Below are 19,056 nucleotides of genomic sequence, written 5' to 3'. Positions count from 1 at the left end.
CTAGAAACATAATTAACCCTAAAATGAACTATGTTGGTGGAATCATTGAAATCTGTCCAAACTAAAAAAAGGCACGTGCGCACTGTCTACATAATCCCACTTGAGAAGGGAAAAAAAAAAAAAGGAACCAGCTTCCGCAGCACGCATCACAAAACCACACTGTCCAAACTCCAAACGTCAAATCCCACTGCAAACCCCAAATTGTCACTTCCCCTTAAAAGCACAAATAAACGGCCAAGATTGAATTATAAATCCCCCTTCTAAATACACTTCCCCACATCTAATCTAATCTAAATTAATCCCAATCACAAATTAACTCGAAAATTAACCCGCGCATTTTTTGAATAATTTCCGCTTCCCCGTACCCAAATAATAATAACAATTTAATTATTTTTATTTATTTCTAAATTTACAATAATAGTATTTTATTTATATACTGAACTGAAAGACCAAACACACTATTACTACTATTATTCTTCATCTTCTTCACTGGTCTTGAATCCAAGATTCAAAGATTTAAAAATGACGAGAAAAACCCCAAAATCAAGGGGAAGGAAGAAGGCACCACTCGGTGCGAGTAACACAAGACAGTTACAGCTTCAGCTCAGCAAATTCTCTTTCAAACAATACAAACCGTTACCAACAACGACTATAACTTCTTCCGCCTTCCAGAACCTTCTCGATTCAGAGACAAATCAAAATCCTTCCATTAGGGTTACCAATGATGCTACCGATGCTGATTCAAGAGATGGCATTCTTAGTCAAGATTTCTTCTGGTAACAACACGCTTTATCCCTTTTCATTTTCCGAAATTGAGTCGATTCCATTTTTTGGTTTCGAAGTTTGTGATGCATGTGTTTGTTTTTTTCTCTTACAGTACTCCAGATTACATAACTCCGGATAATCAGCGGATTTTGAACGGTATCGATTTCAATAAGGTGGGGTGTATTAGTAAATTAATAATTTTTTTTTAGTATCAATAAATAAAAAGATTAAAAAACTAATTTTTTTTTTTTGTTGTTGTAATGTAATGTGTTCCGCAGGATAATAGCCCTTGCCCTAAATCCCCGGAGAAATTGAATACTACTAAAAGCAAAAGATGTCGACTGGGTATGACTTTTTATTTTTACTGCATGTTCTTACTCACTAATTGCTAATTAAATTATAATTAATTGTTTTTATTTATAAAAATATATATTTAGAAAAATAAATTGATAACATGCTAATATCAGAATAATTTTACCGTGTTTGTGTATGCACATGTATTTATAAATAGTAAAATGGATTTACTAATTTGAAAAACTGGGATGTCTCATCAAGTTTATGGGAACGAGTATGCTGTTAGCTGCAGTGCTTGATTTTTCTTGCTAGTAATACACTTTATGCATGTAGTGCGAATCAGTATGGATTGTGAACATATGTTGATGGTGATTTAGTAGTTTTTATTTCTTCTAACTTAACGTAACAGCCAAATTTGCATGAAAAATGTCTACTCATGGAATTGTACCCTACCACTTAGAAGAGACTGTAGGGTGATAGAGAAGCACATGTCTTACACCATATTCAAGAAGTATGTCATCTATGAAGCACGGACACCATAAGTATTGGATACGACATGTATGAGTGCATATCGGGTACCACTCAGAAGCCATTTTTGAGTATCTGTGCTTCAGAGTATGTGATCACCCCCCCTGAAATCATCGGATTATTCTATACTCCAGTGACCTCCCAATTGTGCATAATGGGGATATTAGAATACCTGTCATTTCTAGTTTCAACGTAGTTCTCCCAATTTATGACTTTGTAGACAATTGGGACAAAAAATCTCTAACCCCTTTTTATGAAAGGTGTCTGGACTAAACATATGTTCTATCGGACAGCAGTCAGACCGGCAATGTTGTATGGTACGGAGTGTTGGGCGGTTAAGAGCCAACACGAGAGTAAAGTAAGCGTAGCGGAGATGAGGATGTTGCGTTGGATGAGTGGTAAGACTAGACATGATAGGATTAGGAATGACATCATTAGAGAGAGAGTGGGGGTAGCACCTATAGTAGAAAAGTTGGTAGAAAATAGGCTTAGATGGTTTGGACATGTAGAGAGAAGACCCGTAGACGCCGTGGTAAGAAGAGTAGATCAAATGGAGGAGAGTCAAGTTAAAAGAGGTAGAGGAAGACCTAAGAAAACCATTAGAGAAACCATTAGAAAAGATTTAGAGGTCAATGAGTTGGATCCAAATATGGTCTTTGATAGAACATTATGGCGTCATTTGATCCATGTAGCCGACCCCACTTAGTGGGATAAGGCTCGGTTGTTGTTGTTGTTGTTGTTGTTGTCTGGACTAAACATATCTAACTGGAGGGTGAAACCTATAGCTTAATTGTTTGTACACTATACCATGTTTTTTAAGTTAATTTTCAACATATCTGGTTAAATTGTAGGAACACTGCAGAGTGTAATTACAGTCTGTGTTATTCTTTACACTCTTTCTTCAGACACTCTTATACATTCCATGCTACATAGGCTCCCATTTCCCACCACATGGAAAAATTAGTGCTGCTTTTTTTCTTTTCTTCTTATTCCAATGCTATTTATTTACCCATTTTCTCTAATCAACATGCATACTTGTCATAGATGGTGTCTCGGCAAACCCTCTTAGCCCTACCTTTTCTGGTGACCATCAACAAGTTGTGGAACTTGGTAAGGACTCTGTTGCAGAGGAAGTAGCTGTTGATATAACGGTAGCTGCTGGTAAGCCGAAGGCCCAGAACTATGTGTCACATTCTGCAGCTACATTGCGTTGCAGGGCTATACCTCCTCCTTGCTTTAGTAACCCCTATTTAAAGGACCTTTCCCAAAAGGAGACAGATCCCTATGCAAACCAAAGATCCAAATGTGCAGGTATCACTCTAGTCAATCCTTTACAAGTATCCCGTTCATTAATGGTGGAAAAGTCATTGTAACTGGCATGATCTTATATCTGTTGTTTTTTATTCATTTATATTGCCATTTTCTAACTGTATAATGGTATGACTGTAGGTTTCTTCCCTAAATTTACAGCTTATGATGGGCTCTCACGCTATCGCACTGACTTTCATGAGATTGAGGTACCATGTTTCAAAAGGAATTTTATTTGTTGAGAACTGTTTTGAATTGGTATTACCTTCATCGCATTCAACTTCATGGTTTTGTATAATTCTTACTTCTCTTATCAGCAAATTGGTCGAGGGTACTTTAGTTGTGTTTTTAAAGTATTAAAGCGAATAGATGGCTGCTTGTATGCTGTGAAACGCAGTACACAGTTACAGCTGGATACAGAAAGGTATCATCTTCATACTACGGAGACTTCTTCTTTTCTTGGGTTTAACCACTAACACCGATATTCTGTGATTGAAGGAGAAAAGCTTTGATGGAGGTTCAAGCTCTGGCAGCATTGGGTTTGTATTTTATGGTTTTCTCTTATTTAAGGTTCAAGCATTGATGGAGTAGGTTTTATTCTAAATTTGTTTATCTTTATTTCGTTTATCATCTTACCTCTATAGGTTACCATGAGAACATTGTGGGCTATTATACTTCATGGTTTGAAAACGAACAACTGTACATTCAGATGGAGATATGTGATCATAGCTTATCTGTAAACAAAGGCTCCGAGTTATTAGCAGAAGGACAAGTGTTAGAAGTTTTATATCAAGTGAGCTTCCTTGTCTGACTGTTATGTAGATTTGATTTGGTACAGATTATCATCATCAGTAACTGTTGTTATCTATGATGAAAGTCGTCCATCGTTTTTGCCATGGTTTCCTTAATCTATAGTAAACCTGCATAACTTTTTACATAATTCGTTGATCACATTTATATTTTGTTTTGATTTGGAAATTTGGACAGGTTGCTAATGCACTGCGATTTATACACGACAAGGGAATAGCTCATCTTGATCTTAAACCTGATAATATTTATGTAAAAAATGGTGTCTATAAGCTTGGTGATTTTGGATGTGCAACTCTTACTGATAGTAGCCTTCCGATTGAGGAAGGAGATGCACGTTATATGCCCCAGGAAATCCTTAATGAGAATTATGACCACCTTGACAAGGTTGATATTTTCTCTTTGGGAGTTTCTATTTATCAACTCATCCGAAAATCACCTATGCCAGAATCAGGATGTCATTTTTTGAATCTTAAAGAAGGCAAGTTGCCACTCCTGCCTGGTCATTCATTGCAATTTCAAAACTTGCTCAAGGTACTATACATTGTTTAATATCGTCTGTGATTCTCACTTCTCTGTGTTTTACATTATCTCTCAACACGTTTGCACGACTAATAAATCCAATGTGTGGTTTGTAGACTTGTAGGAGGTACTTAACAAACTAGACAAATACGTATACAAATGAACTATGATTCTATTGTGGCTATATATGTTGTTTTGATCATTGTTAAAATATGTAAGCTACTATGGTATTTTTACAAATGAACTATGATTCTATTGTGGCTATATATATTGTTTTGATCATTGTTAAAATATGTAAGCTACTATGGTATTTTTACATTGTTTTATTATATAGTGAAAATTAATCATGCTGTACTACATCTCAAAAACCATGCTGTACTACATCTCAAAAACAGAGTATGTTGTACAAAATGCTCTTTATTTATTGTTGAGTTATACAACTATCACATTTAAAATTTGTGATTTGCACAGAATTTTCTGAAGCACCATGGATTGCTATACCTGTTTACAACTCATGTTTTATATACTTTTTGATATTCATGATATTCAACTTCATGACACATTCTTTATTTCTTGTACCAAGTAGTAAGTAGCATCGTTCTGAATTTTACGATTGCAAAATTTTCATGATGTTGTGTGCTCTTTTCTTGTTGAGCTAATATGTTTGATTTAGTAAATTTATCTGATGTTTTGATATTTATTCAGGCCATGATCGATCCTGATCCGGTTAAGAGGCCTTCTGCCAGAGAGTTGGTAGAGAACCCAATTTTCGACAGGGCCTTAAGAACAGCGAAAAATTGATCCACCACACTTGTTTTTCACTTTTCCTGCTGGACCATCATCTGTCTATCTATGTAGATCAGTGTCGATTGTGTCATGGCCAATTTTGTGAATGTCTTTTGGCTATATTATATGCACCTGATAATTCTCGCGCATGGTGCAAGTTCTGTATTTGCAATGGTCCAGTTAGGTGTCTGTTGTACATTGTAATGGACTTAAAATATATTAATGGTAGTTAACAAACGAGAACTCTGATTTCCAGAAATGTTTGCCTGTTGTTTTTTCACCTCCAGTTGGGTAGAGAAAGACACATTATATAAAATAAAATCATTTTATTTGATGTGTTTTTTTTTCCTTCCCATTGTAGCTAATATCTAGTTTTGGATCAATAAAAAGGGATGACATGTAAGGTAATGCTTAATGTTACAGGAAAGTTCAAGCAAGAAATGCACGAATAGATCAGGTTCTTATAATTTAACCAAGGAACGACCATGATTTCCGTCTTAGGAACTAATTTTCCGGTTTATCTAAAGCTAAACATATATAGTTATTCTTGCGCTTTTCTTGTACGGAATTAGCATTATGGTTTGTAAGTTATATGAACAATTTGAAACGCACGAAATGGATACTCTATATTTAAAAGGAAACATGATGGTATGATGCTGGATGGTGCTAAAAGATGCTGTAGAGACGCAGGTCGGCTGCACGTAAGCATTTAATTTGAAAGGGTCTTGTCTTTAAGGATCCTAAATTTTAAAATTATTCATTCAAAAAGTCGAATATTATGAATTTCAATGCATTGAATACACAAATTTTTATAAAAGTTTATTATTAAGGGTCCTTAAAGAATACTCCAGGAACACTTGTTAATATTTTCCAATTTGAAATAGGGTATACAAATGCCTATTTTGCTAATCTTATAGGTAATATAGTGTATTAAATTTGTATATCATCACTTGTAGAAGTTCTAGTTTGAAAAACCAACCCTCAAGTGGCTAGTTTTTATGTCAAAACTAGCTCAATACAAACCAATACCAAATAATGAAGCTACCATTAGCAGCAGAATGAAGGGACAAACATCAAAACTAAGAAAATTGACTCAAGCTACCAAACTGTGGCAGCAGAATTCCAACTTTAATTACCAGAAGCTATGATAGACCAACACAACGTTTTCCTCCTGTCAATTAAACGGTAGAAGATATGATACACCAATACAGCATTTTTTTTTTTCCTTGTGCCCCAACTCAGACTCGCTCCAATACAAAGAAAATAACTCATAGTAAGCAACAAATGACACAAGAATAACTTGGTGGAAGAGAACACTAAAAAAACTGCTAATATGGGTGTTCATGGTCTTTAACAATGGATCTTCATTACCATGATATCTTGAACAAGATAAATAAACAAAATAGCACTCAAGTATTCATCCCACGTAATTAGTACAGAAAAATGGATCATACAATGTAACTGGATAATTATTTAATAAAAATAACTCATCTTAGTGAAATGGCAAAACCTATATAAAACTTGATATGGCACATTCTTCTTAACCAGAAGAATCATTGCTTGACATTCTCTAAGTACCACTTATAGGTATCAACAAGCCCATCCTTAAGTGAGACTTTCGGTGTCCAACCAAGGGCTGCAAGTTTTGAGCTATCCATCAGCTTTCTTGGTGTCCCATCGGGCTTAGTACTATCCCAAACGAGATCGCCTTCAAAACCCACAACTTCCTTCATTGACTCAGCCAATTCCTTAATTGTAACCTCCTTTCCACTCCCTACATTCAAATGCTCAACTCCACTGTACTTTTCCATCATAAAGACAACTGCATCTGCCAAATCGTCAACGTGCAAAAACTCCCTAAGTGGACTCCCCGTACCCCACACCACTACCTCCTTTGCACCGTTGACCTTTGCCTCATGAAACCTCCTCATCAAAGCAGGCAAAACGTGTGAATTTTCGGGATGGAAATTATCATTTGGTCCGTATAAGTTGGTCGGCATCCCTGAAATTGCATCCCACTTGTGCTGAATTCTGTATGCTTGACACATTTTGATCCCGGCAATCTTGGCAATGGCATACCATTCATTTGTGGGCTCTAAGGGGCCAGTAAGCAAAGCATCTTCAGGGATTGGTTGAGGTGCAAATTTAGGGTAAATGCAAGAGGAACCCAAAAACAAAAGCTTCTTAGCACCATTGCGATAAGCAGAATCAATGACATTGGTCTGGATCTGGAGGTTGATGGCAATGAAATCAGCAGGATAGGTGTTGTTGGCATGGATACCACCAACTTTGGCAGCAGCTACAATGACAAACTCAGGCTTCGTGGATGCAAAGAAGGCTTCAACATCAGATTGTCGAGTGAGATCAAGCTCCGCATGAGTTCTTAAGATTAGATTTGTGAACCCGAGTTGAGTCAGCTTGCGAACAATGGCCGAACCAACAAGACCTCGATGACCGGAAACAAAAACCTTGGCAGATTTATCATCAAAAAATGCTGCTGCTGCATATACACAAAAAAAAAATTAAAAAAATAAAAATTCAGACATTAGAAGTCCAATAAAAATAATTCTCTCACCCTCTCTTCTTTTTTTAGGGCAAGAATTTTTGCCATAATGAGTTAGCATTGTTATTGACTCTTGGATCACTATGATTCATCTAAACAACCACCTTTGAATCTAGTAAAATTCTGCATGTTAAAAGCAAAAGATAGCGTAGTTCGTATAGGTTGTGGTCAACGAGAACTTATAATCAGGACCTACAAACTGGAAAAACAGCTATACCTATTGATACCATATTAAACCAAAAGCAAATGAACTCAAGGGCTACCTCGGAGAGTGAGACATTGTGTCTATGTAGCGATTCGAAAAAAACGCTCAATTGCGGCACAATTAGTTCAAATCCTTTCAGAAGCGATTGCTTTAGAATATTCCATCAACCAAACACAGAGTGACACTGGCACTAACACACTGTCACCGGTAGTAATTTGAGAAAATAACATTTAATGTGATCACATTGGTTGAAGTTGTGTCGGACACAATGTCTTTGATCAAAAGTGTCGGTGCTATGGAGATTAATATTGATAGTATTTACTAATCTAATAATTAATATTTTTAATTCAAGTTAGTCTTTCGAAACAGTTACAATTTTCAAAAAATATAATCAAACAGTTGAAACACATGAAATGAAGAGAAGAACAATAACCCTTACTGTTTTGGCTTCCCATATTTGAGAATTGCTACAAAGCTCTTCCAACTTCAAAATTCCAAATAAAATCCTGCAAAAAAAAAAAAAAAATCAAATTGCGTTCACCATTTCAAAATTTAACAAAAACCCACTTCTAAAATGACGAAACAACAAAAGGGGGTGAAGGAAAAATCGAAAGTTTACCTAAAACTTGAAGCGAGACAAAGGAAGTGAAATGGGTTTGTGGGTAAAAGAAAATCCGATCCAACGGGTGAATGAAACTCCGGTGAATCGGTCTCCGGTGGTGGAAGGTCAGATCTGAAAGGATTCCGGCAGATCGAATCAGCTACTGAGCTATTGGTCGCAGATGAGATGAGAGAATGAGTGAGGTTGAGATGAAGCAACACAAGAGAACGGATTTTATGGAAGGGCGTTTCCTGCACTGCACCCTCCTCGATTGTTTTTTACCTATGTACTGTTGTTGTGCTCCTATGCCTGCTTGCTTGTGTAGGAAATTTCTCTTTATGCTTAGCGCAAATTTCTCAAAAGAATGCTTCCCTAGAATTTGTGAAATTAAGTCTTTTCCATACAAAAATTAATAAATCTTAAAAAAATTCATTCCGTACAAAAATTAACTAAATCTTAAAAAAATTCATCTTAGAACCTTTAATTAATAGATGTTTAGTTATTCATCGTAGCTAAAAACAAATTATAAATGGTTAAATATGTATTTGATTTCTATAAAATTGGAAACTTTTAAGTTTAGTCCTTACTTAATTTTAATAGTTTTTTTAGTCCCTACAAAAAAAAAATTACATGTAATTTTAGTCCCTGCTAAAACAAATTTTGTTTAATTATCCTTATACTCTTAAATTTTCGAACCATTTTTTTGAGAAAAGTTTAGAACATTGCAAAAGGTCCATTTACTAAAATTTATAATTTTCTAACAAGAAATGAATTAAATATGAATTTTGTTAAACGACAAAAGTTCAAGATAAAAGCAACAAAAATTTGGACATAGAAATCAAATTTTGAGATAATTTTTTGCAGAGAAACTTTTAGTAATGTTCTTTACACGTCTGCAAAAAATTGTTCAAAAACTTAAGAGTTTAAGCATAATTAAACAAATTTGAATTTAGTAGGGACTAAAACTGAGTGCATAATTTTTTTATAGGAACTAAAAAAACTATTAAAATTAAGTAAGGATTAAACTTAAAAAGTCCCAATTTTATAGGGACCAAAAACATATTTAACCCAATTATAAAATAAATAAAACATACAATAAGAACAAAGGTTGATGAGAGACTCTTAAATTGATGCTCCTGGTGATTGTCTTCCTTTTGAATTGTCAAATTCTGAATAAGAATTTGTGTATGAAAGACTTTATATTTATAGGCAAGTTTTCAGTTGGGTTTGAGGTGAAAAGGCAAGCTTTTTCCCTAAACCAGAATAGAAAAAAAAACATTTTGTTGCTTTTCCTATAACCGCATGCGCTGAAGTAGTAATAAACGTCACAAGAAAGGGGGGTTTGAATTGTGACCCTTTTAAAATTTATTCCTGAAACTTAAATAAGTATATATGCTCAAGAAAATTCTTGGTTAGTGTTAAGTGAACAATAATAAAATATTATAATATTAGGACCAGAGAACTCTGGATAATAAAATAAAGGGTTAATTATGTTTCTAGTCCCTATAAAATAGCGACCTTGTAAGTTTAGTCCCTACTTAATTTTAATAGCATTTTTAGTCCCTATAAAAAAAATTTACTTATAATTTTAGTCCCTGCTAAAACAGAGTTTGATTAATTATCCTTAAACTCTTAAATTTTTGAACGATTTTTTTGAGACAAGATTAGAACACTATGAAAGGTTCGTTTACTAAAATTTAGAATTTTCTGACATGAAATGAATTAAATATGAATTTTTTAAAACGACAAAAGTTAAAGATAAAAAGTAATAAAATCTGGATGTAGAAATCAAATTTTGCGATAATTTTTTGCGGACGAACTTTTAGTAATGTTCTAAACATGTCTGCAAAAAATTGTTCAAAAATTTAAGAGTTTAAGCATAAATTAAACAAATTTGAATTGAGTAGGGACTAATACTCAATGCAGAAAAACAAAATTAGGGACTAAAAATGCTATTAAAATTAAGTAGGGACTAAACTTACAAGGTCGCTATTTTATAGGGACTAGAAACATAATTAACCCTAAAATAAATAAAAAGGACCAGAAAGTTCTGGAATAAAAGACTGAAATAAATAAAACAGTAAATGACCATAAAACTCTGGATATATAACTGAAATAAATAAAACAGCAAGGGACCAGAAAACTCTGAATATATATAACTGAAATAAATAAAGCGATAAAGGACCATAAAGTTCTGCATAATTATTAAGTGATAGGTTAATTATTTAATTTTAGTTTAAGGACCAGAGCACTCTGGAAAATTAATATAGTTAGTTATAGTTATATGTGGGCCAGAAATTAAGAGATTAGAGAAGAGAGAGAACACAAGAGTTTTATTCTGGTTCGCCTAACCGGCTACGTCCAGTCCCCACACTACGTGTGAGATTATCCACTATAGTATCCTGCTATCAGAAACTTCTGAATAGTTGATCACACCAGATCAGTCTGTTACACTCTGTATTATCAACCTCAGCAGGCTTCTACGATTCTTGATCACACAAGAAAAGTTATATCTCAAACTATTAAGCCCAATAGACTTGAGATCTAGTTACAATTTGTATGGTGGTGGGGGTTGGTAGAATATGGAATCTCAAAAGAGATTTTAAAAGTATCTCACGTAGAGATTTCAAAATAATATCTCAAAGAGATATTTTAAATAATATCCCAACTTGGAGATATTATCAATACAAACTTTCAGAGATATCTAAGCTAGAAGAAAGATATTTGAAGTTTGCTTTGTTGTTATGGTTGAAGAGCTTGAAGAATATTTCTTTGAATATTCACGTGAGAGAAGAATGGAATTCTTGTGTGTAAGCTCTTAAGAATTTGCCTTGCTATCTTGTTGTATTTATAGAGGCTGAAGTAGTGAAGCTCACTTGAAATTATACATGATTATACATCTGTTAAGCTTGTACGAAAAACAACCCATGTGCTCTTGCTTTTGTTGCTTGATGCACAAGTGTTGCAAAAAATGTGTTATTCAAAGTGAAGAATGTTCTGAAGAACATTCTCTTCTTTCTAGCCATTTGAGACAGCTCACGTGAGGTTGTAATACAGCTGTGTGTGAGTTGTAATTGGCTGTGATTGAATGACATCATCCTTATCCATATTTGTAGTTTCACAAGAATGTTCTCAAGAACATTCTTTCTTTGTAAAACAACTTTTTCTTCTTCCTTCAAGGCACGTGCTTTTCCAATTCCTTTTTAAATTGAAAGGCCTTTATGTAATCATATGATATTCTTTCCATTTATGTCATATATCCAAAGTATCTTCTTTTGGTGAGACATAGAGAATATTTTGCTTCTTGAATTTGTTCCAAAAAGTCCAATTACGTCCTTTTGCTTAATTGCTTTGAAAAGGACGTTTTTAACTTGTCTTGTGAGCAAATAACCTTCTTCTTATATTAAGAACATTCTCATGAAACATTTCTCACAAAATTCATTAGTAGATAACAAGTTAAAAAACAAGTATTAAATGTTTGTAATCTTTAAAACATCAAATAAGGATTTTGTCCTCAACATGCGCGCCACACGTGAGTCCTATAAACAGAGATGTTGTTCTCTCATCTGCACACTTGTGACGCATTACTTCAGCTCCCAATGTGTTTTTGCTTTTTTCTTCGTCTTTTTGAGTGTTTTTTCTTTCGAATTTGTCTTAGGACTTGGGACATGACTCTCTCAACTTGTAATGTCTTCACAGGCCTCTTGAATCTTCATTCCATGCCTTTCATTTTTCCTGAGGTGTCTTAATTTGTTGAATTACATGATTTTACAATAAAATACTTCAAAAACACCTATGAATTGCTTGATTTAAGGAAGAACAATAATTACACGACTTGATATGAAAACATTAAAATGTCCCTTAAACTATGAACATTTTCTCTAAAACTCTTCTTTATTGACTCAAATTGCTAATAAAATGATTGAAAAACATGCTGAAAATAACGTAAGATCACTCAATCCACAGAAAGTATGAAATCTAACCAAGGTGACTCATTCCAAATCATTAACATGCCTTTTGGTGGTACATGGTACATGGGATTCATATGAACCCTCTCACTTTTTACACTTACACCTATTTTTTTAGAGCTATGCTATTTCAAGGGAAAGAATTTATCAAGAATGCTTCACGAATTGTGTGCAGCCGTTGGATTAAGGATTTGATGGAATACATGGGGGGCTGCAACATAATGAGGTGGAGGTGAGATAAGTAACCAACAACCATCGTGATGATGTCGGGACAAATTTATTCGCTGAAAGTAGCAATTTTCATTTTTTTATGTTATTTTAATGCTTGATCCCCCTCAAATTGGTAGCTTGAACCTAATATTTCACCTATGTGCAAAGAAAGTTGTGTGTTGCACCTCTATATTGGACTTTTGGACAATTAAAGCTCCACACACTCCATTCTATAGTCAAAATCAATTAGTTGTGCAGACTACAAAGTCAAAACACACTACTTTCTCTAGTAATTGGAAGTGGAATTAGTAATAAAGATGAAGATCTACCGACTGATGAAGATCTAGAAAAACTATGAGATCTGTGTTAAAATGTGATGACGTTGTTTGATACAAGTAGTCAACCTCACTTAATGATATAAGATTTGACTGTTGTTGTTAGGTACAGCCCACCATCGACCATCACCTCACCTAGGATTCCAACCAAAATCCTCCATTCACAACATATTTTTTTTTATTTTTAAAATTTGACCATCTCATTCCCCCTGTGCCCGACTCTCACTCTCTCTCTCCCCCTTGATTTTATCTTATACATTTTTCTCTCTTGATCTTCTCTTTAAAATTTAGAAAGAGATAGATAAAACTTGATGAAGGAGAAAGGATGAGAGAACAAGAAGAATGAGATGATGCATGTGACCAACATTAATTTTTTTAATACAATGAATTGTCATTTCACCATCCAATAGTGAATTGCCATATGCTTTTCCAACAGTTGAATACTATAATTTGGTAGCCAGCAGGAAACTTGTGACATGATCCGTCTCTTCTCTTAATTTCAAAGTTGTCATATGGAAATTTCGTTCATTGGATATTTCATGCGAAAAATGTCCAATACACTGGCAATGACACTCAAATATTTTCATACATGTCTTGAATTTTTTCCTATTTTTTGATATTCTAGAAGTACATATTTTCTTATTTCTACTGGAAGTATTCATTCTACTTGTTACCAAAAAAAGAAGTATTCATTCTACTCGATGAATTACTTATATGAAGACACATGCTTAGTTGATAATTTTTTATGTTAACTCTTCGATTCCTTTAATACTTATACTTATTATATGACAATGATGATTTCATTTTTTTTTTTTTTGAGAGAATGATGATTTCATTATAAGTTAAATATCTGCAGAAAATTATTTCGGCCGATAATACATTATTTTTCAAGATAAAATACATTTGATTTCTTTTACATTCTTTTTCAAGATAAAATACATTTTATTTCTTTTACATTATTTTTCTTAGATAGTTTTATTGAATGGGTACCAGTATCCTTTCACATGGGGTCACAAAAAGGGGAAATACTTCCATGACATTGCTTGGGTGCCATTGGTGCCATTGATGCAATTCTGGCCGTTGATGTGTGTTGATGGGTGTGGAGATGTGTGTGTGATGTGTGTGTGTGGTTGAGATAGCACCAATGGCACCAATGACACACAACTATGGCACCAAAGTGGAACCCCACAAAAAGTTACTCAATCCGTTTCAAAATGAGTGTCACTTTAGTAAAAAAAAAATTGTTTCAAAATGAATGTCACTTTCAGTTTCCAATGCAATAATAACTTTTTCTTTTCAATTGTACCCTCCAATTAATACTCTGCACACTACTTCCAAAGTATTACTTTTAAAACTAACCAATGATTAATAAGGATAATTTGGTAAAATAACTATTCTCTTTCTTTTAATCATTGCATTTCTTAATATGTGCGTAAACACCTAAAACGACATTCATTTTGAAACTGAGGGAGTATAAAGTATTGCCGCATTGCAAATTGCATGTTGCTACCGGATGCAAATGCCAAATGAACTTTGAAAGGTCAAAACAACAATCACGTGACTGATGACCTAAACCTTTGACTGAATTGGAACCAAAAGCCATGTGAACTTGTGAAGGCTCTCGGTTTGGTTTCCTCTAATCGCTATTATCACAATTTACAAGTAATTCAAGACAATTACAAAAATAAAATAAAGATTAATAGAAAAATTTGCTCAACCATCCGTATATTTTTATTTGAGCAGTCTGAGAGAATACTAGTATTAAAGTGTTCAAAAATAACATTTTATTTTGCTTAAAATAGGACCAAAGATTCGTGTCCACATTTTTTTGGGTTCTAATACTAATAAGGAGTATATAATAAAAGGTTCATGCTAATTACTAACAAGTTTCGTAAGAGATCTTGAGGAGGAGCACACTCCCAGATCCTAAGTCAATATCATCAGATCAACTCAAATGGATTTTGTAAGTACGCTATTAATATGATATTTTGTCTTGAAAATACAAGTAAAGTAAAATTATTATTAAAGTATAATCGTATGATTTTTTATATATATAAAAGTTACATTTTTTTTTCCTTAAACAACGTTTTTAAGACATTTGTTGACATTTTTCATAATAAAAACTAATTCTATCTTATTATAAAAGTTTCATTTGAAACTTGTCAAACACTAAATATTAATATATTTTTTGGTAACAAAACACTAAATATTAATATCTCTCTTAATTAGGTTGGAATTTGAATTTTGGTTCATCATAATATGAGAGTCTGGTTTAGATTCGTCCGGTTGCTAAATCATTTAAGACTTTAATTTTATAAAAATTTAAATAAAGTTACTATATGTAATATTATAATGTATTCAACAAAGTAGGTGAACTCATTTGGTTAATAAGTGTATAAGACGTGGTCAAATAAATTGCGAATATTTTACTTTTATCCATGACTAATGCAATTTTTGACTATTTACCAATCGATTGCACTCCAATTTATCAATAAAGATGTTCATTCCGTTTTGAACTCGAGGACTACAATTGAAAAATATTAAAGTTTACTTAACAATTTTTGGTATTTTTTTCGTCGAAAAAGGATTTTCTTTTGTAATTATTATTATGAGTCGTATAAATCATTATGTATTACTAATAAGGTTATTCAATCACTGCCTTTAAATATAAGATAGAGTCGATTCAAGGGTAAGACCACTAAAACCCTTGTTTTAGATACCCACAAAAAAGAATTCAATAGATTTTACAAGTAAATATGTCTCATATTCTAACAAAAAATTTCTCATATATTCTTTTTTTTCAATGACATAGATATATATTATATAAATAAAATGGTTACATATATTCAAGATTGTCTTACATCCCACTTACCATTAAAAATTATTGGATAGACCTTTATATGAGTCTTTTAAGGATTATTTTATCATTTTTATATGGCTTCTTTTATTTAAGTTTGTATTTGAATAAATAAAAATGCTACTCCGTATGACATTGTTTATGGAGTGAAAATAAATAACTTATTGCATCAAAACTTGTGCACTTATAATTTTGACACATATTTAACTTGTATTTCGAAGACGCAGTTTTTTTTATTTTTATTTTTTTATAGATTTCTTAACAATATCTTTAGAGGCTTAGAACATTTTGTTAACGAGACCCTTGAATTAATTATCGTCCTACCAATTTTTTAACTGAATTTAACATCACAAAGTTTAACGGTTATATGTTTCGTTTGTCACAATGCAACATGTGATTATTTAAAATAATATGTAGGTCACATATTGGTTTTGAATGATGAATGTTTATTCACTTAAAAGAGTAAATTACTAGTATTTCTATTTCTTTAAAATTTCTCCTCTGAATTATCTTTCAATTAATACGATAAAAAAGAAAGTCAATTAATCCAACTCATTTGAATCAAACTACTGTAGTATCCCCCACGCTCAATGGCTCAAACACTTTCATTCACTCAATCACATAGAAACAAGTAACAACAATCACAAGCCCACAATGGGTCCAAAGTCCAAACAACCACCTTGACGGCTGGAATGAATATTCTCTAGTCCTGGCCTAATGATATTGTGTCATCAAAATGTTTGCTTCTAAGTTGGTTGGTATATGAATGAACATAATATCAGTTGACTTGGGATTTAAGAAGAATATACCACCAATGTGTGCTGATAATCTTACCACTTTTTAGTGGACATTAAGAGAAAGTAAATTTCAAATTGTGTAACATATTTTCCTCCCTCGTGACTGTAAGAGAACTTTCAACTAAAACTTTTGTGTACCTATTGAATATTGAATATTAGTAATTGAATTGAAAGCTATGACATAATCTTCTCTAATTTGGTTAAGAAATTAGAGAGATACCTAACAAGTTATGGTGGTTGTACATATTACTACTAGCCAGGAGGAAAAAAAATTAACGACAAAAATAAATGAAATTTCTATCTAATTCTTTTGTCACAAAATTTAATCTAGTGACAAAATTATAGAGAAATTTTATGTTTTTCCACTCAAAATTTCCAATACTAATTTATATTTTGAGATATTCTTGCATGAACTCTCACCTAACACATTATTCTTACACCCAACCAATAGAAATATGACACGTGTTATTAACTTTAAAAAAAATGTGATTTTAATTAAGGAAATGGAAACATAAATGGTGGTGGGTGGTTCTTGTCGGTTAAAGAAAGTGGAAAAAGGAGAGAGAAATATTAAAAATAATAAAAAAAATCTGATATTAATTCTTTTTATTATTTTAATGAAGTGTTTGATTTTAATTGGTTGGGTGTAAGAATAATGTGTTGGGTAACGGTTCACGTAAGAATTTCTCTTATATTTTTTAGTATCAATCCATTAATTTTACCACTTTACAAACTACTCACCATAGAAGAGTCAATTCACAAAAAAAAGTGCAGAGTGTAGCAGTTAATGTAATAAAGTTACCTGAAATTAAAAACATATAAAAAAGAGTAGAAAATCTATCTGTTTATAAAATAAATTAATATATATATATATATATATATATATATATATATATATATATATCTTTGGGTACAAAGAAATGAATGTTTCTATTATTATTATTATAGTTTATGTTTATAAAAGTCTTATTTTTTTTTTTATAATAATATAAAGATTCAATCAATATCACATATATATTATGGGAATTGGGCAACTTAATTGGTCCGAGCTAAGGGTTAATGAGTTGGAGGTTATGTGTTCAAACTTAAACAAGAAAGTAAATATTAATTTAACAATTGACTAACATTTGCCATTCAAAAATAAAAAATATTACACACACAGGGCCGTCCCTTTGAAATAGGAGGCTCGACTCTCTATTTAAAATAGGCCCCCGATAAAATAAAAACACAATTTTTTTGTGTAGCTAAGCTTTATTAAAAAAATCAGAATCAAAAGGGATTCTAAACATGAAACGAATTACAAAAAAATTAAGCGAAAGAGAGGTATAATTTACTAACGACGTCGTTTGGATTTGTCACTTATCCGTTGTGGGAAAGGGAAAAACGAATGGTTTATGTGAAAAAGAAATGATTGTTGTGATTCTTTCAATAAAATAGGTTTTCAAATTGACTGCTTAAGTGATTATACAAATTGGGGGTGGTTTGATAGTACCAGATTTATGTCCAGATAGGAGAACTAAAGTCTAGAAAAAAACTTAAACGTGTAAAGAAGTAACATATATATTTTTTATTTAAGTGGGGGTGGGTATTAGAGTTAATTTTTTTGAGGCCCATAGCTTTTGGAGGCCCGGCTTGATTGAGCACCTTGCACTCCCTCAAGGCCGGGCATGCGCGCGCGCGCACACACACACATATATTACGGAAAATGTTAACGAGTGTTCCCGGGTCACTCTTTAAGCACCTTTAAGATTAAGTTTTTATTTAAATCTATGTAATTAATGCATTGAAATTTGCAACATTTGACTTTTTTAGGATTACTTTCTAAATTTAGGATGCTTAAAGAGTGCTCCGGGAGTACAAGACCCATATATTATTTTAGTTGATCTTTATTCATATAAAAGATACGCAGGCAATCATAAATGATACATAATACATATATACAATCTACCAACAAAGTACTCATATCATTCTTGAAAATGTTATCTATACACTCAGACATCTCACTAACACTAAGAGAAGCGAAAAATATAAAGAGTTATGTAATAGATTAGTGATACGATAGAAATGGAGAGGTAGAAAACATGACATTGAGAAATTTGAGGTGACTAAATATTAGTGTTTTTTTTTCTTTTTCTTTTTCTCTTTTGTTTTTTTTTTTTTTTTTTTTTATGTTTTTCACATCTTATATTATGACTATTAGAAAAAGAAGAAAAAGTCGTTCAGCTTATCTTAATCGGTAGGGATATTGTATAATATATACAAGACTTGACGTTTGAACCCAAACATTATTTGTAAGCACTTTACCATTGCATACTATTAGCTTGATATTAGTTATTCATCATTTACATTTTTAATGACGTCTTTTTTTTAAAAAAAAAAAATAATAACTAAAAAAAGGCGGCCGTTGCCAACCAACATATATCACTTGTAACTTTTACCGTTGAATAGTGCAAGTGGGAAAGAATGCATGTGTTTATTATCTAATAAAACAGAACACGCTATTGATCCTG

General features: G+C 32.6%; 2 protein-coding genes across 3 annotated transcripts; one reads left to right on the top strand and one right to left on the bottom strand.

The window, feature by feature from the left end:
- Positions 1-462: 462 nt before the first annotated feature.
- On the top strand, positions 463-5,269 carry WEE1 (WEE1-like kinase). The gene is made up of 10 exons (XM_085723688.1): positions 463-776; positions 878-938; positions 1,044-1,110; positions 2,632-2,898; positions 3,037-3,104; positions 3,213-3,319; positions 3,394-3,434; positions 3,540-3,688; positions 3,883-4,236; positions 4,930-5,269. The coding sequence occupies exons 1-10, from the start codon at positions 523-525 to the stop codon at positions 5,023-5,025; spliced, it is 1,464 nt and encodes a 487-aa protein (XP_085579814.1). The 5' UTR covers positions 463-522; the 3' UTR covers positions 5,026-5,269.
- A 1,085-nt stretch (positions 5,270-6,354) lies between these two features.
- LOC146911005 (putative GDP-L-fucose synthase 2) lies at positions 6,355-8,686 on the bottom strand. Of its 2 annotated transcripts, none has more exons than XM_085723686.1 (3): positions 8,398-8,686; positions 8,218-8,284; positions 6,355-7,510 (listed from the first exon to the last, which is right to left on the bottom strand). In XM_085723686.1, exons 2-3 carry the CDS (start codon positions 8,231-8,233, stop codon positions 6,564-6,566), a joined length of 963 nt encoding a protein of 320 aa, XP_085579812.1. In that variant the 5' UTR covers positions 8,234-8,284; positions 8,398-8,686; the 3' UTR covers positions 6,355-6,563. The 2 variants fall into 2 exon arrangements, with proteins under 2 accessions (XP_085579812.1, XP_085579813.1); XM_085723687.1 differs by having other exon boundaries at positions 6,355-7,507.
- Positions 8,687-19,056: the final 10,370 nt, after the last annotated feature.

Source organism: Medicago sativa, chromosome 7, assembly GCF_051527215.1.
Source record: "Medicago sativa cultivar Bolivia chromosome 7, Bolivia_mono, whole genome shotgun sequence".
In the NCBI taxonomy this organism is placed as follows: Eukaryota; Viridiplantae; Streptophyta; class Magnoliopsida; order Fabales; family Fabaceae; genus Medicago; species Medicago sativa.
Note: the sequence above shows the minus strand (reverse complement) of the source record. Positions and strands in the feature narration are given on the sequence as shown.